Source organism: Dermacentor variabilis, chromosome 5 (assembly GCF_050947875.1).
Source record: "Dermacentor variabilis isolate Ectoservices chromosome 5, ASM5094787v1, whole genome shotgun sequence".
NCBI lineage: Eukaryota > Metazoa > Arthropoda > Arachnida > Ixodida > Ixodidae > Dermacentor > Dermacentor variabilis.
This window is the reverse complement of record NC_134572.1, coordinates 202377270-202404745: the sequence shown is the minus strand read 5'-3', so window position 1 is coordinate 202404745 and position 27476 is coordinate 202377270. Positions and strand designations below refer to the sequence as shown.

Sequence of the window (27476 nt, the reverse complement as noted above, 5' to 3'; positions counted from 1 at the left end):
CTCTATATGCTTGGACGGCAACGCACATGGCCCATGAACTTCGTCAACTGGCATACATCTCCAAGTTTACGACAGACATCTGCCACGTAAAAGGGAGAGACAATGTCATGGCAGACGCCCTTTCGTGAAGTGCCATAAATGTTGTCAACTTGATGCTGTCAACTCTGACTTTGATACCCTGGTGGCAGTACAGCATGAAGAAAGATAGCTAAAGAGCCTATTAAAGACAAAAACTGCTCTCAAGCTGCAAAGGATGAGGATACCAGGATCAGGTGATCAGATTTGCTGCAAGCATTCATGCTCCACAATCTACATAGCTCTTTTTTTTTTTTGCTCTCTGTACACAAACTATCCCATCTAGGAATCAAAGCCATGCAAAAGTTGCTCACAAGAAGGTTTACCTAGCCAGGTATCAATCGGGATATTCGCTGCTGGGCAAGAGGATGTATGTCCTGTCAGCGTGGCAAAATCCATTGCCATACTGCAACACCATTGGCAACTCCCGACGTACACTTAGACCATGTATACCTCAACATTGTTGGACCACTACCACCTTGTCAAGGACATAACTATTTCCTGACATGCATCAACAGATTCACGTGCTATGTGGAGCCATACCTACTGTGGACATCACCGCTAAAACTGTCACTCATGCCTTTTTGCACCACTGGGTTACTTGCTTAGGTGCATGGTCTATAATAATGACAAACAGTGGCAGGCAGTTTGAATTTTCACCTTTTGACGACATCATGTGTCTTATCGGTACTTCTCGCATCAGAACTGCCTACCATCCCATTAGCAAATGCATGGTGGAGCATTTTCACCGCCAGCTGAAGACTGCGCGCACTGCAACAGAAGAGCGCAGATTGATTGAGGCACTGCCACTCATTTTCTTGGGAATCTGGACAGCTGTCGAGAGAGACATCGGCTACAGTGTGGCTGAATTGGTCAACAGAATGCACTAAAGGAGAATTCTTCACGGTGGATTGCAGGACATTTACACGGCCAGCGCAGACTATGCACTTGGACCACGAGACATAATGAACAACCTTCACGCTACGCCGCCACGGCAGGCAACGCCACGTGTTGTGCACGTACCATTGAAATTCTCTTTGTGCACTCATGTGTTTGGATGCCATTACGCAGTTTATTGGCTGCTCTAACCACCGTACGATTGGTCGTTCCCAGTGCTACGTCGAGGTAAGAAGCAGTTCAGGATCGATGTGTGAGGTCGTCACAAAGTAGTACCACTCGATCGGCCAAAGCCAGGGCACAATGAGGGTACAGATGCCATTTCACATGCCCTGGCATCTCTGGTACCACCTGCCAAGGCTCCAACAGCGCAGACACACGAAGTGCCCAGGACGCACGTCTACCATACGCAATGGACACACAGTGAATGCCAGTCCAGGGTGCCCCAACAAATGGACCTTTGATGCTCCGTCGTAAAGATCTTTGAACAACATCAATTATTACATAATTATTACAATTATAATTATTACAATTAAACGCTCCCTAACTCACTAGGAGTGGTAGTCATGTGGTGCCCTCACGACTGCACCGCAGTATACAAATGCAGCCGAGTTACCCGCTTCCATTTTTCAGCACCGCTGAAGTGCTATCGTGTTGCGTGCGGGAAAGAGGAATGGTGTGAGGGTGCGCTACCAAGCTGCCTAGGTTTGAATACTGCATAAATAAAGTCAGTTATGTTCTGTCTCTCAGAGATGTATGCCTTGCTTCTGTCTGCCTTTTACAGCAGGGCTTGCGTCTGTCACAACAAAGGAAATATAGTAAAACCTTGTTATAATGAAACAGGATATAACGAACTAACGGATATAACAAAGCAATCGTGATTCTCCTTGAAATTCCAATAGATGACGAAGTATTGAAAACCTTGTTTTAATGAAGCTAAAATTTCCTTGCAATGGGTATAACGAACCTTCTTTTAGAGTGCAGCTCTTTGGCACCCATTCCTGCGTTTCGCGGCGCTGTCATGCCTCGCCATAACCAGCTCCATAACCGAGGCCAGCGCGCTGCTCTAGCTGCGCGTGCTTCTGGCACCATCTTTTATGCACGGCGCAAGCCTTGCTCTCCTCGCTCCTCCTCCAATGCCACCCATGTTTGGCAGCAAAGCACCAGCTCGGTGGCGGCTGATCTCAATGATGTGCTGCTGCCCAAGCAGAAACGCATAGCCGCCACTATTCGCCACTGCATGCCCCTCCTCTCCTTCGTGGCGGTGACCGCGTGAGTGCGCAGTGTGCTTTGGTTGCCAAAGCGCCGGCTTGGTATCAGTGGATCACAGTGGGTGCTTCCGAAGCCGAAATGCAAAGCTGCCATCAGTTGACTCACTAGCAGCGTCAGCGGCATCAGTCAGTCGCTGCCATCTCTTTGCCGCACAACGTTCCTGTGCACCTACACGCTGCCTCCCGCAACATCCCGACAAGCGAGGCAGCTGTGCCAAGCTATGCTCCACTTGTGGCGGCTGGTGCGAAATGTTCCACACCAGACGGATTGTCCGAGGCTCAAGACGGTTTATATCACAATATAATCCGTCTGACTATATAAGTAGTTTATCCTCCGCCAGTTCTTTCTGGGCCATGAGCAAGGCAACCGGTGGAAGTCCTTCGTCTGCCGCTGCTGCTAAACGAGCTGCCCGAGCAGAGGCTCAGCGCCATCGCCGCCAAAATCCAGAGGTGCTCTACGCCAAACCAGGCATTGGTGCAGCAAGTCTAGCATATCTTTATCTATTTCTCCGACCACAAAGCTACCTTCATGACAATCAAGAACTCGGAGTGGAGTGTTTCTTGAAGAAGTTAAGAATAAAAAGTTGTAACTGTACATACATGTCTTGCTCGAATTATTTGCCTCAGTATATAGAAAAGCCGAAACAGGTGAAGAGCTGCGCTCAAATTTCGCATTTTTTTTCTCCATGATGAGCATTTAATGACCGTTTTGGTACCCGTCAGGTCAATTTCTTATAGCGCACAACGTTCGCATCTCCCAAGCACATTTCCCGGCCTGTGCTTTCCTGTGGAACTGGTGGACCCACCCATTCTTCTGCTGCATGCGTGGGGCGCCGCCGCCTGCGGTTTTGTTGTTGCTTGTCGTTGCCTCCGTGCACATTAACAATATCAGTATTTCTATCGGTTTGTTTGTGCGAGTTGCCGCCACCACAAAGGAAATGCATGTATGATGCAAACAGCATGACATGAGTAACATGCATGATGGCAAACAGAAGGTTTTTGCCAACATGGATAGGTTGGAAAAGGTGCCAGCCCTTGTGTTCAGCAAAAGTGCGTCACCACGATGCTTCAAGGGCAAACGAAAGCTCCAAGTGAGTTATGTATCTAATCTTAAGGCTTGGATGACGAGATAAATTTTCGCACAGTGGCTGCAGGAGTGGGACGAGCAGCTAGGCAAGCTGAACCGGAAGATGTGCCTCATACTGGACAACTGCGCGGCCCACCACACTGCCGCTGTGCTCAAAAACATCGAGCTATGCTTCTTGCCGCCAAACTGCACTGCAGTTGTGCAACCCCTCGGCAAACAAGTTATGAACTTTAAGTGGGGCTACTGCAAGCATGTGATCGACCTGATTCTGCTCAATATGAGCATGAAGCGCGAGTCCACGATCGACTTGTACATGGCGATCAAGATGCTACAGGCTGCTTGGATGGCTGTACCGGCAAGCATGATTGCCAATTGCTTCCGGCATGCCTCATTTGGCGTCAGCAGCGGCGGTTACAGCGAAGATCTCGGTGCTGCGGCCAATGGGGGTGCCACGGGTGACCAAGCCCTAGTGTCATTGGCACCGGCGTTGTGCCCGACTGCAACACCTTCTGCATGTACGTCAGTGCCGATACTGATGCGGTGACAACGAAAGAGCTAACGGAGGCAGAAATTGTCTGCGCGGCGACGGGGGTGCCTAATGACGAGAGTGACAAATATGTCGACAACAGAGCGAAGCCTAATATTGGCAAACCCAATGTACCGACACCTGCACAAACGCTGGATGCGGCGGACCTGCTGCGCCGCTTCTTAGATGCTTACGATGACACTGAGGACGGACTCGAAATAGTGGCTGCAGCTGAAAAAGCTATTATTTCACCCTATGTTGTCCTTGGTATCAGTGTTGGTTGGCTTTTTATGATATGACTAATAAAAATCGGGACCCTCGGTTAACGCCCTTTCTTCTCATTTATTACACAACGAGGGTCTCGAATCTGGCAACATTGTTGCCCTCAGGTAGCATGTGTGGGTTTATTGACTGGTTGCCTTCACCCAAAAAAGATGACGTTCTCGTGATGCCTGTGGCAGAAAGGATATTCCACATCCACCACCAAGGTCTGTGAGTAGTGGCGCTGGCTAACACTCCCAGGGTTCTATTGGAAACACAAATACGCGAGGAAGTGGATGGGGAAATGGTGCCGCGGTAGCTCGATTGGTAGAGCATCGCACGCGAAATGCAAAGGTTGTGGGATCGTTCCCCACCTGTGCCAAGTTGTTTTTTTATCCACTTTCCTTTTCCATCAATTTATCGTTCCTTTATTTCATTTATTAGGCACAAGTAATTTCCCCTATGTTGTCCTTGGTGTCAGTGTTTCTTGGCTTATGATATGACTAATAAAAATTGGGCCCTTCAGTTAACACCCTTTCTTTTCGTTTATCATTCGTCTGAAGAAGATGTGGCAAAAATCTAACAAGGACTTTTTTTCTACAATGTAAGCCGCCAGCTGGTGTGCTGTTGATTGATCAGTGATGAGCCGTTTGGCGTGAATAAAGTAGCAGTTTCTTGTTATCTTTTTTTTCACTTGTTTTTTCCATGTGACAGCTGTTTCCTTTGTCGCGTGGCAAGCTGCTGTGAGATTTGGCGATGAGTACATCTTCTCTTGCTTGCTAATTGTGGATAGGAATGGTTAGTGGCTATAACAAACTAATAATTATAACAAAGTAATTATGACCCCCCTATTATATTCAGTTTCGTTATTCATTTCAGTTCTTTATTTGCCGGGGGCGCTTCTGTTCTTCATTATATATATTGGTTGTATATGTTAAATAAACGACTTTTTACTTCGGGACGGCTGGAGTCTGACTTCCACCTTCGGTCAATACCACATTGGCGACGACGATGTCGTGAATGTACCCCCAGCCCCGCTGCGCCGTCCGTATCCGCCACCATGAGCTTCACCGGCCTTGCTCCGCCACCGTTTTTCTTTCGACGCCCGGCCGTCCGTCATTGCCATGGGAGCAGTGGGAGCAGATGTTCAATGTGTACTTGCTGGCATCCGGAGCCGCCGCATTCAAGCCGGAGCAACGCAAGGCTATTCTTTTGCATTGTTTGGGGGCGGAGGGCCAGCGTATTTATTAGACACTACATGCAGGGACCAGCGCCACAGCACCAGCCGTGCCAAGTGCCGCAACACTCGCCGATGACAAGTCTGTCGTGGCCCCTCCTGACGAATACGACTCTGCACTCGCCGCATTACGGCACCAGTTTTCGACGTCACGCAACGTTATCATCGAGCGTCATCGCTTTCACCGCCGCAGCCAACACACAAGTGAGTCCGTTCATGACTTTGTTGCCGCTCTGCGGGAGCTAGCATCACATTGTTCGTTTGCCTCGCAAGATGATGCTCTGTGGGACCAATTCGTTGCCGGCACAGCTTCCACTCGCGCACGTGAGCGGTTACTGCTCGAGGGTTCGACACTTTCATTCGAGAATTCTGTTCAAATTCCACTTCAGTTTGAGCAGGCGGCTGAAGAGCTAAAGGAGCTTTCTGCTTCGGTCGAAGCAATTTCATTAGGGCAGCGTCGAAAACCATCGTCGCATTCTTCGAAAAAAAGGAATTCACTACCGGCAGCCACCTTAGAGCAGAATTTAACGAGGAGCGCGGGTGGGTCACGTGCGCCGCAGCGGAACCGCCCCCCTCAGCGGAACCGAGAACAGAGTAGCCGCTCCGGCTCGCCACATTGTTTCCGATGCGGCTCGCGGGACCACATCGCGTCAGCGCCGCAGTGCCCAGCGCATGGCAAGACTTGTTCGTTCTGCGGTCGCAAGGGCCACTTTCACAGGGTGTGCAACCGCAAGCTAACCCAAATGCAAGGCCGAGTCCGTGAAGTTGAATTTCATGAAGATAGTCTTCAATTTTTTCATTTACATCTTGTCGATTAGGTAAGATTATAAATTTAGCTAATTTTACATATTTGTGCACAATTAACAAAACATACCGACTGTGACAACCATGAGCACCACCCACCAACATACAGTGAACGCCGTTCGCGTCTGTTTTTTTTTATCCTTGGTAGCATTCACTTGGTATAGCAGAGTACTACACAATAAATGCGAAGTTACTTTAGAGGTCACTGCGTGTTTGTCAGTATTCCACATAACTTAGCGAGAAGAAAGAATAAAAACTGTGACATGAAGAATAAACGGAAAAAGGTGTTCAGTGGCTTTCCGATCAGTGTCGCCGAACAACAGTTTGCACAAGCTCAATTATTAGGGCTGTTCCATAAAGTCTATGTAAAACGGCGACCAATATTTTGAATGCCAAACAATGGTTTCTTAAGATTTTCAGACTTGATCTGTGCAAGTCGTGTCATTAGCATCATGGCTGCGAACACAATTTCTGTTGTTTGCGTATTCTCAGTCCCTTTACGACTGCCATTCGCCCATTGCGATAGACTAGACTAAAACAAAAGCTTTACATCCTTGGTTTGCATTTTGCAGCCACAAAAGTCTGATCTTGTATGGTGTCGTTGTGTGCAATATAGAGTACCCAAAGTGCACATTTGAGACATGATTACAGTTGCCATTGGATATTTCTGGTCAAGAGGTTTAAGTGCACATGCGAAATATATTTTAATATTTACATGCATGGTGTTCGCATTAATCGATGCAGATTTAGAAATAGAGCGTACAAGCGAGCCTTAAAATGTATAACAGCAGACCATGCGACTTATTCATTCAGCTGAGAGTGCAGCTTTCTTTTCCAACTGCCTATAATAAAGAGCGCCAGTTCAAATAATCTTTAGCTGATCTGCATGTTATGCATACGCTAGGACTTATATAAAACATTTGTAATTCATTGTATAGCACAAAGTTTTTTTGTTTTCCTGTGGCCCAGTTACAATGCGCCACCAAGCACGCCCTCACTTCACAGACGCCGACGCTGAAACAGATTGCTTAAGCTTGGCTTCTAGAGCTAAATGCCATACAACGCATGGCTGTGTGATTGCCACTGAACACAAACATCCCGCAACATTGAGCCATTTCATAAGAGTTAGTGTTTTGGCACAAGGTGGCGCAGATGGCACAACACTTCCATATCTGTGCACAAAACATTGCTGCAGGTGGTGGCTGGGTGATAGAGATCACGAAAAGACAGTGATGCCACTGTATTCAGCAGGCAGGCGAATGATAAGCGATGCATCAGCTTTTGGCTTGCTCTAGGCACTGGCATTCTCCAACAATGGCAACAACGTATAATATGTTGGTGAACACGAGCGAGATGAACGCACTGCTGATGATAGCTTTGAGCACATGCACAACTTTTCCAGACACAGACATGTTTTCATTGGCTTTGCAGCAGAGACCCAAGATGTCCTGAATGTAAGTGACATAAGGCTCAGTTGATGTCCACATGCATGTGGATACAGTCAAAGCCGTTTTTAACAAATTTGATTCAGTTCGAAACTGCGCAGCCACCATTTCTTATTAGAGAGCTTGCGATCTATTTTACTAACAGTGGGACATAACTACATTCTGCACAAGAGAGTGAAGCGTTCTAGTTGGCCAGAAGTGTAAACTTTGGAAACTGCAGTGAAATGTCACCATTCTGTGAAGGTCTCGGACATCACGGTCTCAGCATTATGACTGCATGTGAGGCACACAAGAGCCGTAAAATTACTTTATCTATGCTGCTTCGGGTTAAAAAAATTCAATGTTCAAAAGATAAAATGACACCGCGAACCGTTATCAGCAAGTGGCAATGTTTAAATGAAGCTCCGCCAAAACGTAATCTGACAACGGCACAGTGACCGCCAATCCTTGCAGCATCGCGTAGCGGCAGCACGTGGTGCAGCGTTCTTGCCGATCAGGGCTGCATCGACAGGAACGTTTAAGTGGCCGTTGTTTCCATGGTGGAAGGATGACCATTCCAAATCATTGAAGCAGGCACGTGGCGCCGCACGGACAATTGCGCAAAAATGCAGCTGATTCGTCCGGGATGAATTTTTCTTCTACTGCAAAGATTTCTTTGTGAGAAACTTGTATGGGTTTCCTTTGTAGCTTCGTGCTAAAATTCAAGTGGATGACAAAATTTTAAAGGTGTGCGAATATTCGAAAAGTTCGAATATTATATTTTCAATATTCATATTCGATTCGAAAAATAGATGTTTATAAATGTTAGAATATTCTAATCAAATCAAATACATTGCTGGCTGTGCGGGAGCAAACATGGTTCTTAGCATTTGCTTCTATTTAATTAAAGAATATTTGGGCGATTCTGCGCTGAATTTTGTGATGATTTCGTGCTGCTAGTGAAATTTCGCCTGAAAAGTGCACTTAGCCACTAAATGACTAAACTCTGCGAAAAAGCCAGCTTCTCAATAGCAAAGTGCACAGGCTTGCGGAAAGCAAGGGTGCTTTTTTTTTTTTGCAGTGCCACACTCGATTCTGAGCCTATTGCTTGATAGCAAGTGTGATGAGTGATGACTGGCACAGGGTGAAATGCCTTCGAGTTTATGAGCATTTGATGCAGTAAATAAGACACAGGCTGGTGAGGACAGCTAGTAGAAGTTAGTAGGATGTTCTTGAGGGCTAGTTGGTTAAAACTGTGCTAAAAATGAGGACTGCAAAAGAAACACACAACTGCACTGTGGTGTATTGTGTGTTTCTTTCGCTGTCCTCATTTTTTATGCAGTTTTAACCTACCTTCTAGTGGGAATTACAGTCGAACCCGACTATATCGAACTTGCAAGAAAACGCCTATCCGTTCGACATAGAGCATAGTTCGATATAAGCCTGCTAAATAATTGGATGTCATAAGAGCACACCCCATATATAAAATCAATTTATTGATGAAACTAGCTTAGTTTCGCATGAAATGGTCCTCCATTTTCTTCTGCTTGGGCAACTTCGCTGCCTGCGATGCACGCACTTCTCCGCATTGTCTAAGGAGTCGGAGTAGCTGAGGCCGCAACCTTCCGCATTCGCGCAGAAGCACCAGACTAGTGCGAGCGCACCAATCACTTCGGAGGATCTAGGCAAAGGACTGTTGTTGCTTTCCTCATCGTGCCCACTTTCACTTCTGCTCGGTATGATCTCGGCAATGTAGTCTTCGTTTTCAGGCTCTCCTGTGGTCGCGACACCATCATTTACATTCACAAGCTCATCCACCGTTGATTCGTCAACAGCTTCTGGAAATTCTGACAGCTCGCTCCAGACTTTGGCAACACCAGCAATGGTTTCGTGGCATTTATCAGAATTTACAGTCATCACCGAGCATGCAGAAGCCAGCATGGCTGAACCAATTTCTGATGAACCACTCGATCGTACACGGCTGTGCGTATGCGTCAGGCTTCACGGGCACCGGGTCGCGAGTCTGGTCGCTTTAGCCCAAATCTCGTCCTTATTCTTCAAGATTGTGCTGAAAGGGCTCCTCGGAATCTTGCACATCCGACTTCTCACTGCGTTCGACCCTATTTATGATTTTGAGCTTCCCGACGAAAGGCGAATCCTGCCGCTTCATCATGGCAACGCTGCAGGAGAATGCCCACAAGGTGCACACACAATGAACCAGAAAAGCAGCGAGACAACTTGCACTTTCGCCATCCTGCACGACGAGGGCACAAGAGCCTTTGATTGGCTGTCTGAGCAAGCACTGCGGGCGGTGCAGCAGAATCAGTTTTTCGCAGGGGGATGTCGACAACTCGTCCGAGGCAGCAAGGTCACAGTATGGAAAATGGTTGGATGGAGCCGCACCGCCGGGTTTCCCGCCCCACGAGGGAAAGCTAACTACTGGGGGCACTTTCCCGCCACTTGACGTTCGATATCGAGAGTTGCTCCTATTTTTGTTCGATGTAAGCGTGATTTTTGCCATACATACTCATTGTAACTATACTGTGTCCAGAAATTGTTCGATATAGTTGGGCTTGACTGTACTAAATTTCCTAAGTTAACATATGAGCGAAATGAACAATGCTTTAGTATAACAGTTTACTAGTCTAGTTTTTTAACATTGACAATGCAATTGCAATGTTGCAACATGACAAACTACCCCACTTGCTAATAATTGTGTGTGCATATCATTACTGAATATTCAATTTGATATTCGAAGCTAAGTATTCATATTCTATACATATTTGAAAATTTTGATATTCGCACACCCCTACAATTTTTCCCATTCATGTACTTTCCTCTACCTTGCATGCTTCCACAGAAGTGATTTTGAAATATTCAGCAATATATATATATATATATATATATATATATATATATATATATATATATTGTTACGCATGAAGAAAACGAAGACCGGTGAACGTGCTTGAGGTCCCGAGTAGAGGAAGGAAGAAGAGGACGACGCTGAGTTGATTAACCAGCTGGCCGCTCTTGCGCTCACCTTCGCAATGTAAAGTAAATGGTCCCCTTTATCCGTAAGGGCTAAAAACGGTCTCCTTCGCGCATAACAAAGTGGTGGAGGTGCTGGGTACCACTGACAACAACGGAACCATCACTGCCGCAGCTTCGTCGAAGCCGCCGACTTGCCGGCCTCCCGCCATCAGCCGTGACCGTCTTCGAGATGCCAGAAGAAGGAGCCGCTCTGAGGGCAGTGCCTAGCAGTCCACTGCCATACTACCGAGTTCCACCCAGCATCGGAGGCAAAGCAGAGGAAGATGCCGACGAGTGGCTCGTCCACTACAAACGAGTGAGCAAGTCCAACGGGTGGGATGCAACCGCTCAACTCACCAATGTGGTGAGCTGAGTGATACCCTGACCGATACCGCCCTCGTGTGGTACGAGAACCACGAGGACGCGCTTACGACGTGGGAACATTTTGTTGACGAGCTAAAGGCGTGTTTTGGGGACTCAGTCGCCAAAAAGAAGCGTGCGGAGCAGGCACTGTCTCAACGGGCGCAGCTACTAAGTGAGACATGCACAACATATATCGAAGAAGTATTAAAGCTGTGCAAGGTGGTCAGTGCTCGCATGTCGGAAGAAGATAAAGTTGGACATTTGCTGAAAGGAGTGGCTGAGGATGCGTACAATTTTTTAATTGGAAAGGAGAGCCTCAGTTCTGTGTCTGACGTCATTCGGCACTGCAGAACTTTTGAAACGCTCAAGATGCGTCGGACTGCGCCAAAGTTTGGTCGATTGGCAAACATTACGACGGTTGCCAGCGTGAACACGAGTCCTTGCCTCGACTTTCCTTCCACCATCCGACAGATTGTCCGCGAGGAACTTTCCCGCCGCGAGGAGTTGTTGCATTCAACTGCTGACCACCATGGTGTGTACACGTCACGTGAGGCTATGACGACGCCACATTCGGCCCCTTGGCAACCGATGGTTACCGCAGCGGCCGTAGAGTACAGCGCAGCCCCACAGTCGAGGATGACAACACGCCCTCCGACTCCGCGCTATGACCAACGCGCTCAACGCACGCCTACTCGACGCCCGATGTATCGTCGTGACACACGCCACGAACCAACCCACTACACGCGGGAAAATGATAATATCCGCTTCATCGACGAATGACCAAGGTTACGACCTCTCCCGGTGTGTTATTCCTGCGGTGTCCCGGGTCATATATTGTGGTTTTGCAACCAGCGCATGACCACATGGTATGGCCAGCCCTCAGAGTTTTCTCGGCCCTCCGAACGGTCACATGGTGCTCCGTGGCCAGCACACGTATCATCTGGCGACGAGTATTGGCTGAGCAGCTCCCGGAATCGCTCCCTGGCATCTGACAGGAGTTTGACACCCTCACCGCAACGTCGTGCTCCCCGTTCTCCCTCACCGCGGCGTCGCACCACGTCCCCTTCGTCACTGGAAAACTAGCTAGTGCGGCCGATGGAGGTGAGGTCGCTGGAGACATGCTACTGACAGAAATACCTCCTGTGTTGATGCTGAAAAACAAAGTGCGCGTTCTTGTAGATAATGTCCCTGTGATGGCTCTGGTGGACACATGCGCAACAATTTCGGTTATGAGTGTCTCTTTTAAACACGTGTTAGGGCGAAAGGTTTTGTTTAAGTGGGACAAAGATTCAAAGTTCTGTGGAGTGAGTGGCGAGCCGTTGCGACCTATTGGGGTGTGTAGTGCCGACGTGTTTTTGGGAGGCCATGTTATTACGACAGAGTTTGTAATTATTCCTCGGTCGACCCATGATGTTATTCTCGGCATGGACTTCTTGCGGGAGTGTGGTGCTACTGTCGACTGCCGCACAGGGAAGGTATTCATAAGTGGTAGGATTCCATCAGGACTCCTGGAGAACCCTGTAGATCGCGAAACTACACTGTGTGTTTGTGGTGATACGGTCATACCTGCATCATCTACCATTTGCGTTCCCGTTGTCTGTAGCGGCGCCGATTCCGACAGCTTCGAAGCTACCGTAGAATCGATGCACTTTAACTGTGTGAAGAAGAATGTGTTGGTGCCACATTGTGTGGTGTTGGTCAAAGGCCGACGCACTGGCTTACGGACAGTAAACTGTTCTAAGGAGCCCGTTATACTACCAGACGGCATGAAATTAGCCTTCGCCAGGGAACACACGTCCTTATAAGTGGCTGAACTTACAGATGTGCCGGAAGAACCTGATGGCCACAGTTCAGAAACAGCCCTTTTGTCGATGGTAAATAAATCGCTCAGCATGAGTGAATGCCGAACGTTAGTGCGTGTGCTTTCGAAGCATGTTTCAGTATTCGACTTTGCGCAGAAGGACACAATACCTGCAATCCCTGCGTCTCGAACGCGCCATACCATCAACCCGGTTCCGCAAATCCGATTAGACAAAAGCCATATCGTGTTTCACCACCAGAGCGCCAGATTATCAACGAACAAGTGCACGAAATGATGAAAAAGGGAGTCGTACAAGAGTCAGCGAGTCCATGGGCAGCTCCGGTGATTCTCGTTAAAAAAAAAGATGGATCTTGTAGATTTTGCGTTGACTATCGCCGTTTGAATGCTATAACAAAAAAGGACGTGTACCGTCTCCCACGTATTGATGACGCAATAGACTGCCTTCATTCCGCCTCTTACTTTTCCTCAGTAGATTTACGATCTGGCTATTGGCAAATTCCGACGCATCCTGACAACAAGGAGAAGACTGCCTTTGTAACCCCTGATGGGCTCTTCGAATTTAATGTGATGTCATTTGGATTGTGCAACGCTCCAGCAACTTTCGAGAGATTTATGGACACTGTTCTGCACGGCTTGAAGTGGAACATCTGCATGTGCTACCTCGACGACGTTGTCATCTTTGGCCGCACCTTCAGCGAACACAACTCGCGTCTGGATATTGTCCTGAACTGCATCAGAAACGCTGGTCTAGTTTTCAAACTCTTAAGAAATGCCACTTTGGTGAACGCCAAACCCTTGTGCTTGGGCACCTCATCGACAAGGATGGCATCCGCCCTGATCCCCAGAAAACAGCAGCCGTTGAAGCGTTCAGTGCACCGCGCTCTGTCAAGGAGCTCCGTAGTTTTCTGGGGCTTTGTTCCTATTTCCGACGATTTATTCCTAAATTCGCCGACGTCGCATATCTGCTGACATGCCTGCTACAAAAGGACACCCCCTTTGAGTGGACTCCGGAGTGCGACTCTTCTTTCCGTCAGTTGAAGTTTCTGCTGACGTCACGACCGGTTCTTCAACACTTCAGTCGTTCAGCTCCGACGGAACTCCATACGGATGCCAGTGGCATAGGTATTGGTGCCGTCCTAGTTCAACGCTACGGTGACCACGAACACGTGATCGCATATGCAAGCTGCTCATTAAGTAGGCCCGAGCAGAATTACACTGTCACGGAACAAGAATGCCTCGCGGTAATATTTGCGGTTCAGCGGTTTCGTTCTTACCTGTATGGACGCCCCTTTACAGTGGTCACCGACCACCACTCATTGTGTTGGCTTGTGAATCTTCGTGACCCCTGTGGCCGCATTGCGCGCTGGGCGCTCCGACTGCAAGAATACAGCTTCACCGTATCTTATAAGAGCGGTCGACGACACGCTGACGCAGACTGCCTCTCGTGTATGCCACTTAGCATCACTGACTGTGACGCCGCAGACTTCGATCACCTCGTGGCTTCTGTGTCACCGCGTTTTCCAGACTTCGACTGCTCCAAAGCCGAACAGCGAAAAGACAATAAATTAACACCGCTCTTCACGGCTGCGACCGCCTCGACGGCAGCAAACCATTTCTGTGTACGTGATGGACTCCTGTATAAGAAGAACTTTTCCAGCACTGGCACACGTTTCCTCCTAGTGGTACCGGAGAGCCTTCGCACAGCGATTCTGAGTGCTATGCACAATGACCCTACGTCTGGCCATTTAGGTTCGGCGAGGACGCTCTACCGGATTCAGGAGCGCTTTTATTGGCCTGGAATGCGACAGTCTGTTGAGACGTATGTGGCCAGCTGCATGCAGTGTCAGCACCACAAACGGCCATCTACTGCTCCAGCTGGTCTCCTGCAGCCGATCCCGCCTCCAAGCACGCCTTTCCAACAAGTGGGCATTGACTTCGTAGGTCCATTTCTAAAATCAGCCAAGGGAAATCATTGCATAGTTGTTTGCGTCGACTACCTCACGCGCTACTGCGAGACGGCGGCCGTGCCCTCCGCAACTGCCACTGACATTTCAACATTCCTGCTGCAATATGTGATCCTGCGACATGGTTCGCCTTGCGTGATCATCAGCGACCGTGGACGGCAATTCACAGCGGATGTCGTAGAGGAGCTGCTTCGTTTGTGTGGATCCCACTTGCGTCACTCGGCACCATACCATCCACAAACGAATGGGCTTACGGGGCGCACCAACCGAACAATTGTAAACATGCTATCCATGTATGTTTAATCCGACCACAAGAACTGGGATGACATACTGCCTTTCGTCACGTACGCGTTCAACACCGCCAAGCACGAGACTATCGGCTATAGCCCTTTCTTCCTGCTGTATGCACGGCCACCCCGGTACACAATCGACACTGTTTTCCCTTTCTGTAGTCATGAAAATCCCACTGTCGCCGAGACTCTCTGCCTTGCTGAAGAAGCTCGTCATATTGCTCGTTTGCGCACTTTGGCATCGCAGGACAGGTCAAAAGAATGCTACGACATTCGCCACCGTCCGGTAACCTATCGCCCTGGTGATTTATTCTGGCTGTGGACTCCAGTACGGAAACGCGGGTTATGCCAAAAGCTTTTGGCCACCTACGATGGACCGTTTGTTATTATTAACAGACTCACGGAAGTCACGTATAACATAACTCGCCTCACGGTGAGTGGTAGAAGAGCTGCCAAGACACAAGTGGTCCATGTCGCCCGCTTGAAATTGTTCACGTCAAGGCAAATGGATTAACTCACCCGGCAGGCTTCGTCTGTGACGAGGGGAATGTTACGCATGAAGAAAACGAAGACTGGTGAACGTGCTTGCGGTCCCGAGTGGAGGAAGGAAGAGGAGGACGACGCTGAGTTGATTAACCAGCTGGCCGCTCTTGCGCTCACCTTCGCGACGTAAAGTAAACGGTCCCCTTCATCCGTAAGGGTTAAAAACGGTCTCCTTCGAGCGTAACAATATATATATATATAGTTTTAGAAACACCCGCCGTGGTTGCTCAGTGGCTATGGTGTTAGGCTGCTGAGCACGAGGTTGCGGGATCAAATCCCGGCCACGGCGGCCGCATTTCGATGGGGTTGAAATGCGAAAACGCCCGTGTACTTAGATTTAGGTGCACGTTAAAGAACCCCAGGTGGTCAAAATTTCCGGAGTCCTCCACTACGGCGTGCCTCATAATCAGAAAGTGGTTTTGGTACGTAAAACCCCATAACTTTTTTTTTTAGTTTTAGAAACGAAGGTGCACACTTACGAAAATGGCATCTTTAATCTTTTTAATGTTTCGGCCGTGGCACGGTTTTCGTCAGAATAAACACACATACAAGCGCGCAGCCGCTTTTATGGGCATGCGCACGTGGGTATAATCAGTAGTACATGCACGTGTACAATTGCAAATAATAGAAAAAAAGCACAGCAGCAAATATAACTTAAGCACGATAAATGATATGCATTAAATATTGTTGATGTGTCATGATGATTGTACATGAAGTACATGATATCGATTGCGACATGGAAAAACTGATTTGGCATGCTTTGTCAATTCTTTACAAGAACATGCAAATCGCAAGATATGGCAGAAAGGCACGACACGTAATTGACGATGCCCTTAAATGGGCCGACTGTCTCGACTGGAAGGAACTCATCTGCACGGACAAGCGATCGGCGCCGATTTTACGAACTAACCTTATCCTAACACACTCTGCATCTATTCCTAACATGTCCCACATTCTCAGGAAGCATTATAACTTACTAACACAAAGTGACCGTCTTAAACACATTTTCACGGAATCGCCAAGGGTTGTCTATCGTCGCTCTAGGAATCTGCGTGACCTAGTAACCCCTTCCAAGACTAAAGCGATTGCTCCTGCTGGTTGTCATCCCTGCAATAAGCCTTGTTGTAAAGTTTGTACACACATGACCACATCAAAGACTGCTAGAAGCACAGCATCCAATTTTTCTGTTAAAATCAACGGCGACTTCACTTGCGACAGCACTAACGTCATCTATCTGCTTGAATGTTCAGTATGTGATATGCAGTATATCAGTCAGACCGAAACGTCTTTTTGTGTCAGATTCAATAACCACAAAGCACACGTTAACAGCTTGCCACGCCTACCATTATCTAAACATGTTCGACTGCCAGGTCATACGTTTGACAATATCAGTGTAACCATAATACAATCACGTTTCAAATCGCACCATGATCGAGAAGTACGAGAATCCTTTCTCATCCATAAATTTAACACTGTCAGCCGGTATCAACGAGAGCGTAGGAAAAGTGTCGCGCCTTTCTGCCATATCTTGATGTGCATGTTCTTGTAAAGAATTGACAAAGCATGCCAAATCAGTTTTTCCATGTCGCAATCAATATCCTGTTGTACTTCATGTACAATCATCATGACACGTCAACGATATTTAATGCGTATCATTTATCGTGCTTAAGTTATATTTGCTGCTGTACTTTTTTTCTATTATTTGCAATTGTGCACGTGCATGTACTACTGATTATGCCCACGTGCGCATGCCCATAAAAGCGGCTGCGCGCTTGTATGTGTGTTTATTCTGACTGCCACGGCCGAAATGTTAAAAACATTAAAGATGCAATTTTTGTAAGTGTGCACCTTCGTTTCTAAAGCTACCTATGCACCGGACCTACAGAACTTCTCATTGTGTGTGTGTGTGTGTGTGTGTGTGTGTGTGTGTGTGTGTGTGTGTGTGTGTGTGTGTGTGTGTTTGTGTGTGTGTTGAGGTTGTCAGCAATGGAGCCACTAAAACGAAAACAGGAAAAGAGAGGTTCACACTAACACATAGAAAACACAAGATCGAATGTTTGTAAGGTGCAGCATTTGTCAGAGTAAAGGCTCATTCATAGTCCGGCATTGTCCGCACGCCCGCCTGCTGAAGTCCGTCATGTCAAGCATGCTATGTGTTGGCGTTGAAATGCACCATGCCTATTGTCACCTGACCACAACCGACGAGTCACAGATGACAGCCGCGGTTTCTGCACCAAGTGCAGGATGGCACTGTGAGTGAGAAGGACAGTGGGACATGGGAGGAGCCATCTCGGCAAGGAACAGGGGTGGATTGGAAGTGCAACATGTGTGATGCCATTGTTAGTCCTAACAGCAGCGATGAGAGATCATTCTAGGTGCATGTGCTTCGTAATGATTGTGGCTTGGAGCAGCTTCTGTATGGAGGACACAGCGTCGATGGCACTGTGTGCACTTTGAAAGTTTGAAAAACAGCACAAGCAAGGGGGACAGAAGAGAGAACAATAATTACTCTGCACGCGATTGTGTCCCACTTACTATTATTTTTTTTTCCCTTATTATTCGCTCTTCTGTGCTGCACCTGTTCACACCACCATTAAAGTCCAGTTATGATGGTCTACCAATGAGGCTACAGAGAAACCCTCACAGTGGGATCAAAGATGCCGTTTGCAGTAACTGTGCACATATCTCTAGTAGGATGCTGCAACAGTGAACATTTAGCCATGCTCACCAGGCGGGGCAGCTTGTTCTTCTGAATTGCCTTCTTGGCTTTGGCAGCAGCAGCCTGTGCCTGGTGGATCTTTTCTGTAAAGGGCAACATCTGGTCACTGACATGCATCCAGGAATGACCAAAGAGCAATTTTTGTCTTAAGAATATGGTCAATTAACAGGACAGCGAAACAGGCGGGCTACAATATATGGGGAAGTGAGTGCAACCAGTTTGGGCAGTTCTTTCTACGCCTACACTGCAAGATGTGAAGCTCACCAAATTCTTCCTCAGTGCGGCAGCGGTGCAGGTAGATCCAGAGCTTGCGGTTGACATCATACTTGACACAAGGATCCTTCTCGTAGTGCAGCCGGTCCAGGGCTCCACTCACCACGGTGTGGATCTGGCGGTCACAATGTTAAGGCAGCACCTTTGTTTGTCTCGATAATGCCAAGTTTATCATCTGTCAATATAGAACACTGAGAGCATATTTTTTTCAGCCGTGTGCGACAGAAGCTGTGGCTGCATTTCAAGAAATTTATTATATGTAGCCTCAAATCAATGGTGATGGCATGGCATGGCTGACATTCGCCCCGAAATGTTGAGTAACACGTAGATGCTTTGATGATCTACCAGCCCAGTCAAGCACAGCAGCTCTCATGATGAAGAAACAACAACAAGACAATAGGAGCAGAGGTCGGATGATCTTTTGTAGAGCAGCTTTGAGAGAGCGGATATCTTGGGGCATGTACTGAATGTGCATGCACTGTAGTCCCAAGCAGCTGTTCTTGAAGACAGGAACAGAAATGCAGCCAAAAATTAAACCTATTTAATATACAAAGAATAAAAATATCTACTTGTGTGGCATCTCCAGTGGACACCTCAATCACTTGAGTAGACAAATTTTTCAACGAAATGGTCATTCAGGCTAGTTGGTTGATTTGCATCTTGAAAACTTTTTAAGCTCAACGAAAGACAGTACATGAACAACAGGACTCACAATTGAAAGATATATCAGAAGTGAGCACAAATACATAGGCACAAAAAAAAAGAGGGGTGACCATGTGCAGCAAAACAGAGGTGACAGAAACCAATAGTAAATGGTGAAAATGTGGGCTAACTACCAAGAAAGGCATTTTCCTTATCGTGGAGCATGACAGAAGAGTGGCTGCAACAGGCATCTCCTCTTTCTCTGACATGGTAGGCTTCTGCTAAATCTCGAGTTGGTTGATTGAAATGTTTCACTTGTGAGTAAGTGCCTTGTCCTGCTGTTCCTTCATGTACTGTCTTTCATTGCGCTTAAAAATGTTTCAAGACTACATTTCTGCCACAACAAATAAATTCTTTAAATAGGTTGAAGTGACCTTGGCAGGCCAGCGCTTGTTTCTGAATTGTTGTCTGCATCATGAAAATATAGCTGTATAAAAAATTCCAGCATAACTCATCTCATGAATATCAACATTAATGTGATTAGCATCAAAGTAATGAAGTGGCACACTGTACTGCCACCACAAAGACGTGTTATGTATGAGGCGTGAATGCAGCCGGGTTCCTCACTTGCGCTTCCCACCGAACAAGCTGCACCCTCTAGTGGCAGCGTCCTGAAGTCAGCGCGTGAGTGAAATATTCCTACAAGATTGTCTCACTATGATGTGGGTTCGATTCCACCCAGCAACAGATGAATATTTAATCATTTGTTTGTCACTGATGAAGAGTGGCCCATACCCAGCGATCCACGTTGGCATCAAAGAGGTTCATTGAAGCCAGTGGCACACACCGTGACCCAAGTTGGCATTAAAGAGGTTTATTGAAGAACCAATCTATTCACAGCAGCTGTATGGCTCTTGGCAAGCTGTATGACGACTGCAAGTAATATCATTGCGAAGTGGAAGCACAAATTTGTGTGTGTGTGTGTGTGTGTGTGCGCGCGTGCAGTCAAACCTCGATATATCGAACAGTGTGGTGATTGCAAAATAGTTCGATATAGCCAGAATTTGATATATAAGATCACGTAAAAAGATGTGTCGAAAACTTGTACAAACCAATCAGTGAACCAAGGGTGCAATTGGGGATCGCTGTTCGGAGCGTGCATTTGGTTGCTAGGATGCGCCGACTTTGTGAGCCACGCAAAGTTTCTCTGAAGAACGATCCCCGACCGCAACCCAATTGTGGCACACTAAATACTCATTTAAAGCTTCCCAAAAAGTATTTCTTTCTTTGCGTAAAAGTACTGTAGCTGTGTAGACTGCTTCTCATTGGCAGCTGCATGCTTAATGCTGTCCTCAACATAGTCTAAACAATCTACAAGGCATAGGTTGGTTTTTTTTATTGCACCACAGTAGCGGTGAAGAAGGGCCAAAGCAGCTACAGCCTCAGTTGAAGTCGGGAGCAGGACATCATCAATGCTTGCGGGATCAACCACGGCAGCGTCTTCCAAGTTTGGCCACTACTTCTGCTGCAATCTCTACGTCCGTCAACCGAAGCATTTTGAAACACCGTCTTACCTGTTAACCTACCTTCAAGTAGGAACCAACTAGCCCTCAAGAATGTACTACTAAAGTAAAATGAAACACTGTCAATAACAAAGTATGAAGTGGCGTCTGCTTCTATGAGTGAGCCCAGTGAGTGTGCGTTGTCGCGTGCCTTTGTGAATGAAAACCGCCATTCCCCGCGAGCCACGGCAGGTGCAGAAGGTGGCACTGAGGAGGAGTAAGTGCAGCAAATGCAATGCGGCATTGATGCTGTCGAACTAGCCAAGCCGCCACATGCGTACACCACTATGTTCAAATGGCGCCCTTGGTGCTTTCAATGTGTGCAGCTATAGTGCGCAGCAGTCTGGAAAGCCCATCGCGCCATCACTATTTTTGAGGGTGTTGCGGTGTCAGCAGAGCGCACGTGGCCTAGGATGGCGAAGTTCGATATACCCATTTTATGTCCGACCCTGTTCGACATAAAAAATGAAAAATGCATGCAATTTTCAAGGTGTTTTAGAAAGTGTTCGATATGCACAATAATTCGATATATCCGCGTTCAATATATTATGTATGTATGTATGTATGTATGTATGTATGTATGTATGTATGTATGTATGTATGTATGTATGTATGTATGTATGTATGCATGCATGCATGCATGCATGCATGCATGTATGTATGTATGTATTGTTACAAGCTGTCATGAACCACGCCTGCCGCGCAGACAACCAGAAGAAAGAAGAAAACGACGTTGGCCAAGCTGCTGCGAGACCGCTCTTCAAGAACCGCGCCTATCAACCAGATTCATCTGGTTCTGTGTTAAACACCTCGTGTGTAACATTTGGTGGAGCTGTGCGGGGTAACTCCCACGACCTACAACGGAACCACCAGCACAAGAGCTACGCCGAAGCCGTCGCCTCGCCGGACTTTCGCCGTCGCGCTCCAGCATGGCTACAGAGCAAAATACCCTCACCAGCAGTGCCTCGGCAAGCCCAGTCCCTATCCAGCACTACCGAGAGCCACGCACGTTCTCGGCGAAGGCAGAGGAAGATGTGGATGAGTGGCTAACCCATTACGAAAGGGTAAGCCAATACAATAACTGGAATGCTGCCAGTCAGCTTAGGAACGTTGTTTTCTTCCTGGCCGGCACGGCGCTGGTATGGTACGACAACCACGCGGACATGCTAACTACATGGACACGCTTTGTTGAGGAAATCAAAAAGTGTTTCGGTGACTCGGACGCAAAGAGGAAACGTGCGGAACTCACATTAGCCCAGAGAGCTCAGGTACCCGGCGAGACTTGCACTACCTATATCGAAGAAATTTTGAAGTTGTGCCGAACCGTCAACCCTCACATGACAGAGGAAGATAAAGTGGGGCACGTGGTAAAAGGAATAGCGGAAGACGTGTACAACTTCCTCATTGGTAAAGAGAACTTGCACACTGTATCAGAACTGAGACGGCACTGCCGTACGTTCGAGGCACTGAAGACTCGCCGAATTACACCAAAGTTTGGACGGCTGGCCAATGTAACAACTGTAGCAAGTGTTGACACGAGTCCTCCGCTCCCAGACCTTTCGTCCGCCATCCGCCAGATAGTCCGCGAGGAGCTACAGCGACATGAAGAACAGGCACGTTATGCGGCGCCACGTTGCAGTCCCTCTGTTTTCCGTGACACTCTTTGGGAACCCCCTTCGGCTACTTGGAACCACTCGGTGAACGTCGCGGATCTTAACGGCTCCAGAGACGAACCGCATTACATTACGACCGAACCACCACGCAATGATTCGCCCCCTCAACGTTTTGATCCTCGCCCACGCAACTTTCGTCCACGAAGACTCGCCACTACCTACGACTTTCAAGGGGAAGAGCCTCGTTACCCTCAACCTCTGCCGACTCAACTACCTCCAACTATTTGCATGCTAAAGAATAAGGTTCATGTACTGATTGATGGGGTCTCTACAATGGCTTTAGTCGACACGGGAGCAACTGTCTCGGTCATGAGTGTGGGGTTTAAAGGCCTTCTGGGACGCAAGGTTATGTTTCGTTGGGACCAGTGCACAAGTTTCCGTGGAGTCAGTGGTGAATCATTATACCCGGTTGGTGTGTGTAACGTGGATGTGTCATTGGGTGGGAAAGTTTTTAATGCAGAGTTTACTGTTCTTCCTCGCTCCTCGCATGACGTGATTCTGGGGATTGACTTTTTGCAATTGTGTGGTGCGAATGTTGACTGCCGGACGGGAGAACTCAGTGTTGACACCAGTGTTTCACCTGTGCTCTTTGAAGGTGAAGCTTGCCCTGAGAGTGTGCTGTGCGTGTCTGAGGATACAGTTGTGCCCGCCTTATCCGCGATGCGTGTTGCCGTCGCCTGTTCATCTCCGACTCCTATCTCGTTCGACGCTGCAGTGGAACCTGTACATCGGAACTGCCTCAAGAAAAACGTGTTAGTTCCGCACTGCGTAGTCTCAGTGACCAACGGATGCGTGGGGCTGTGGGCGCTAAACTGTTCCACTGAAGCGGCAGTGCTACCGCAAGGCCTCAAGATTGCCACGTTTCAGGAAGACTCGCCCGTATCGGTGGCAGTACTTACAGAGCTTCCCGATGGAGGAGCAACCAGTGTCTCGAGCCCCGGGAGCTCGAAGATACTTTCCATGATTGACAAGTCACTCAGCGATCACGAGCGTCGAGTTTTGATGGCCCTGCTTACGAAACATACCTCGGCATTCGACTTTGCGCAGCACGATGGCCCGCCATCAATTCCTGCGTCCAGAACTCGTCACCGCATCAACACGGGAGCCGCCCAGCCCATCCGACAAAAACCCTATCGTGTATCCCCGTCAGAACGCAAGATAATCAGCGATCAGGTCCAAGAAATGCTATACAAAGGCGTCATTCGAGAATCATCTAGTCCTTGGGCAGCCCCCATGATATTGGTGAAAAAGAAAGACGGTACGTGGCGGTTCTGTGTTGATTACCGTCGCCTAAACGCCGTCACTAAGAAAGATGTATATCCGCTCCCACGAATTGCCGACGCCATCGACTGTCTCTTTACGGCATCTTACTTTTCCTCAATCGATTTACGGTCAGGTTACTGGCAAATTCCTATACACAAGGACGACAGAGAAAAGGCAGCATTTGTAACACCCGACGGACTATTAGAGTTTAACGTGATGCCTTTCGGGTTGTGTAACGCACCCGCAACGTTCGAAAGGTTCATGGACACGATATTACGCGGCTTAAAATGGGAAGTTTGCATGTGCTACTTAGACGACATTGTGATCTTCGGGCGAACGTTTAGTGAGCACAACAAACGTTTGGATTTGGTCTTGAACTGCTTGGAGAAAGCGGGTCTTGTGCTCAATTAAAAAAAATGCCGTTTTGGGGAACGACAAACTCTTGTGCTAGGCCATCTGGTCGCTAAAGAAGGCATCCGACCAGATCCACAAAAGACTGCGGCCGTAGAAGCATTTAGAGTACCCAACTCTGTCAAGCAGTTAAGAAGTTTCTTGGGCTCGTGCTCCTATTTTCGCCGATTCATTCCCCGGTTTGCTGACATGGCTCATCCCCTTACACGCCTTCTCCAAAAAGGCGTTCTCTTTGAGTGGACTGCAGATTGCGACTCATCGTTTCGCCAGCTCAAGTTCCTGTTGACATCCCAACCAATTCTACGGCACTTTGATCCTTTATCACCAACTGAGATTCACACCGATGCCAGCGGCGTAGGCATCGGTGCTGTGCTAGTTCAGCGTGTTGACGACAGTGAGCACGTGATCTCTTACGCTAGCCGGTCCTTGAGCCGCTCCGAGCGAAACTACACAGTGACCGAACAAGAGTGTCTGGCGGTCATCTTCGCCGTGCAACGGTTTCGTTCGTATCTCTATGGGCACCCCTTCACTGTGATAACAGATCATCATTCGCTATGCTGGCTTGTGAATCTGCGGGATCCCTCAGGACGACTAGCGCGCTGGGCCCTCCGTCTACAGGAATATGATTTCGTTATTTGCTACAAAAGTGGCCGGCGACATGCTGACGCTGATTGTCTCTCTCGGATGCCACTTCAAACAACTGACTGTGATGCGGACAATTTTGATGAATACATCGCTTTTGTGTCTCCGGAATTTCCGGATATGGGTACCGTCATATCCAAGCAGCACAGGAGTCACCTGCAGGCAGTCGCTTTCGCCTACGTGATGGTGGCGCGCTGTATAAGAAGAGCTACTCGACCACCGGTGCACGCTACCTTTTATTTGTCCCCAAGAACCTTCGCCACCAAGTATTACACGCCATGCACGATGACCCAACTTCCGGTCATCTTGGTTCCACGCGTACACTCTACCGGGCTCAAGAACGTTTTTACTGGCCTAAGATGCGGAAAGATATTGAACGGTACGTCGCCAGCTGCTCTCAATGCCAGCGCTACAAGCGTCCGCCACAAGCGCCACATGGCCTGCTTCAACCAGTCCCCCCTTCTAGCGTCCCCTTTGAGCAAGTTGGTATAGATCTTCTGGGCCCTTTCCCGCGATCCTCCAAGGGTAATCGTTGGGTTATCGTTTGCGTAGATCACCTTACCCGCTATTGTGAGACCGCCGCATTGCCATCGGCCACAGCTACAGAAGTTTCTATCTTCTTGTTGGCTAACGTTATACTCCGACATGGACCTCCTCGCATAGTAATCAGCGATCGTGGGCGACAGTTTACCGCGGACGTGGTTGAAGAAACCCTTCGTCTGTGTTCATGTAGCTTCCGCCATTCAACGCCCTACCATCCACAAACTAATGGTCTGGTCGAGCGCACAAACAGAACGCTTGCCAACATGCTGTCCATGTACGTCGATTCAGCACACAAGAATTGGGACAGTATCTTGCCTTTCATTACCTATGCCTTCAATACCGCGAGACACGAGACCACTGGTTACTCACCATTTTTCCTTCTGTATGCTCGTCTGCCGCGCTACACCCTCGACACCATATTTCCCTACTTCGCTCATGACAACGAATCAATTGATGAGATCCTATGTCGAGCAGAAGAAGCGCGACGCCTCGCTAGGCTACGCACCCTAGCATCGCAGGACCGGTCCAAGATCCGCTATGACGGGCGTCACCGCCACGTTTACTTCGATCCTGGTGACCTTGTGTGGCTCTGGACGCCGTTGCGGAAGCGTGGCTTGTGCCAGAAGTTTCTCGCCCACTACGTCGGCCCTTACGTTATTCTGGAGCGCCTCAGCGATGTAAACTACCGCATTGCGCGTCTCACGAGCAGTGGACGACGCTCGGCCAAGGCTGAAGTGACGCACGTCGTGCGTCTGAGGCGTTACAACCCACGAGATGACTGACTCGCCCGGCGGGCTTCGTCTGCCAGCGGGGAAATGTTACAAGCTGTCATGAACCATGCCTGCCGCGCAGACAACCAGAAGAAAGAAGAAAACGACGTTGGCCAAGCTGCCGCGAGACCGCTATTCAAGAAACGCGCCTATCAACCAGATTCATCTGGTTCTGTGTTAAACACCTCGTGTGTAACAGTATGTATGTATGTATGTATGTACGTGTGCACGCGTGTGTGCGTGTGTGCTCAAAAGAACCTTACAGGCCCTATGGCAGGGCATAAAGTGAGGGGGGCATCTTAAACAGTAAGGCTACAAGAACTACAAATTTCCAACAGGAACAGTGCAATAAAAAGACTGCAGTGTTATACAATATTGAGGGCACAGGGAATACAAAGCAATATGTAAAGGCACCCGAATACTTGTTACCATTAACTGAGCAAAAGGAATAGTGTTTATGAAAACAATGAACAACATTACAAAAATGCGCGATGAAATACACTAGACTGGGCATTCGTGAACGGTATTAAATGGGTAAAGCGTGAGTAACTGACAGCGGAACGTGTTGGGGTTAAATATAGAGGCTATGTTATCAGGGAGGTCATTCCAGAGACGAATGGCATGAGGTAGTGCAGATGAATTAAATGCATTTGTTTTACCATATATGCGCATGAAACTGAACTGATTATGTAATCTGCATGAAAAAGAATGAGGTATTTGCAGTTGTAACCGGGTTCGTTTATTTGTGTAAAAGCTCCAATTTTTTCTTAAAAAGCTTCCATTGTTTGGCAATGTCGCCACTCAGGCGTAACGGCTCAGCAGGCTTTAAGAATTCCATCACGGGTGGCCACGCACTTCTGACACCATGTTTCGTGCCGTTCGCGCAAAGAATACGATCGAGCCAAGTGTCAGTCAACACAGAACCCCGTTGCTTTATTTGCTCACCTATTTATGCATTGTGGGTAGGAGAGGGAACACGTTTAAGATAGCTTTCGAGGCCATGTTTGTTGATTCCATCATTAGTGGGCATGCGCAATAATGCTGAGTTGAAAAGATGTTAACATGATGCACTTGTCTTTATAAAACACAATACAACAGCTGGTCCAGTTTCCTACACGCGTTGCAAATAATACATCTTCAATTCTTGACCTTGTTTTGACATCATCACTGGAAATTGTATCTTGTGTGTCTAATACACCCAGTATCAGTGATCATGCAATTATTAAGGCAAAGATTTCACTGCCATTCTCATGCACGCGTAAACATCTTAAAACAACATGCAATTACAAGAAAGCTGATTTCGATGTGATTAACAATGCATTGTGCTCCTTTTTAGATGTGTTGTTGTTCAATTACCTTGAATTATCTGTGGAAAGCAACT

At 47.9% G+C, this 27476-nt stretch overlaps 1 protein-coding gene and 1 pseudogene across 1 annotated transcript in view; one reads left to right on the top strand and one right to left on the bottom strand.

Annotated features, from left to right (window-relative positions):
* LOC142583441 (nuclear factor related to kappa-B-binding protein) overlaps window positions 1-27476 on the bottom strand; it is a 588296-nt gene that overhangs the window by 180852 nt on the left and 379968 nt on the right. Inside the window, exons 16-17 of the mRNA XM_075693910.1 lie at window positions 18581-18704; window positions 18326-18399 (exon numbers count right to left, since the gene is read on the bottom strand). Of these exons, the coding sequence (XP_075550025.1) occupies window positions 18326-18399; window positions 18581-18704 (198 nt within the window). The remainder of the gene's footprint in view (window positions 1-18325; window positions 18400-18580; window positions 18705-27476) is intronic.
* On the top strand, window positions 5178-7190 carry LOC142582114 (uncharacterized; annotated as a pseudogene).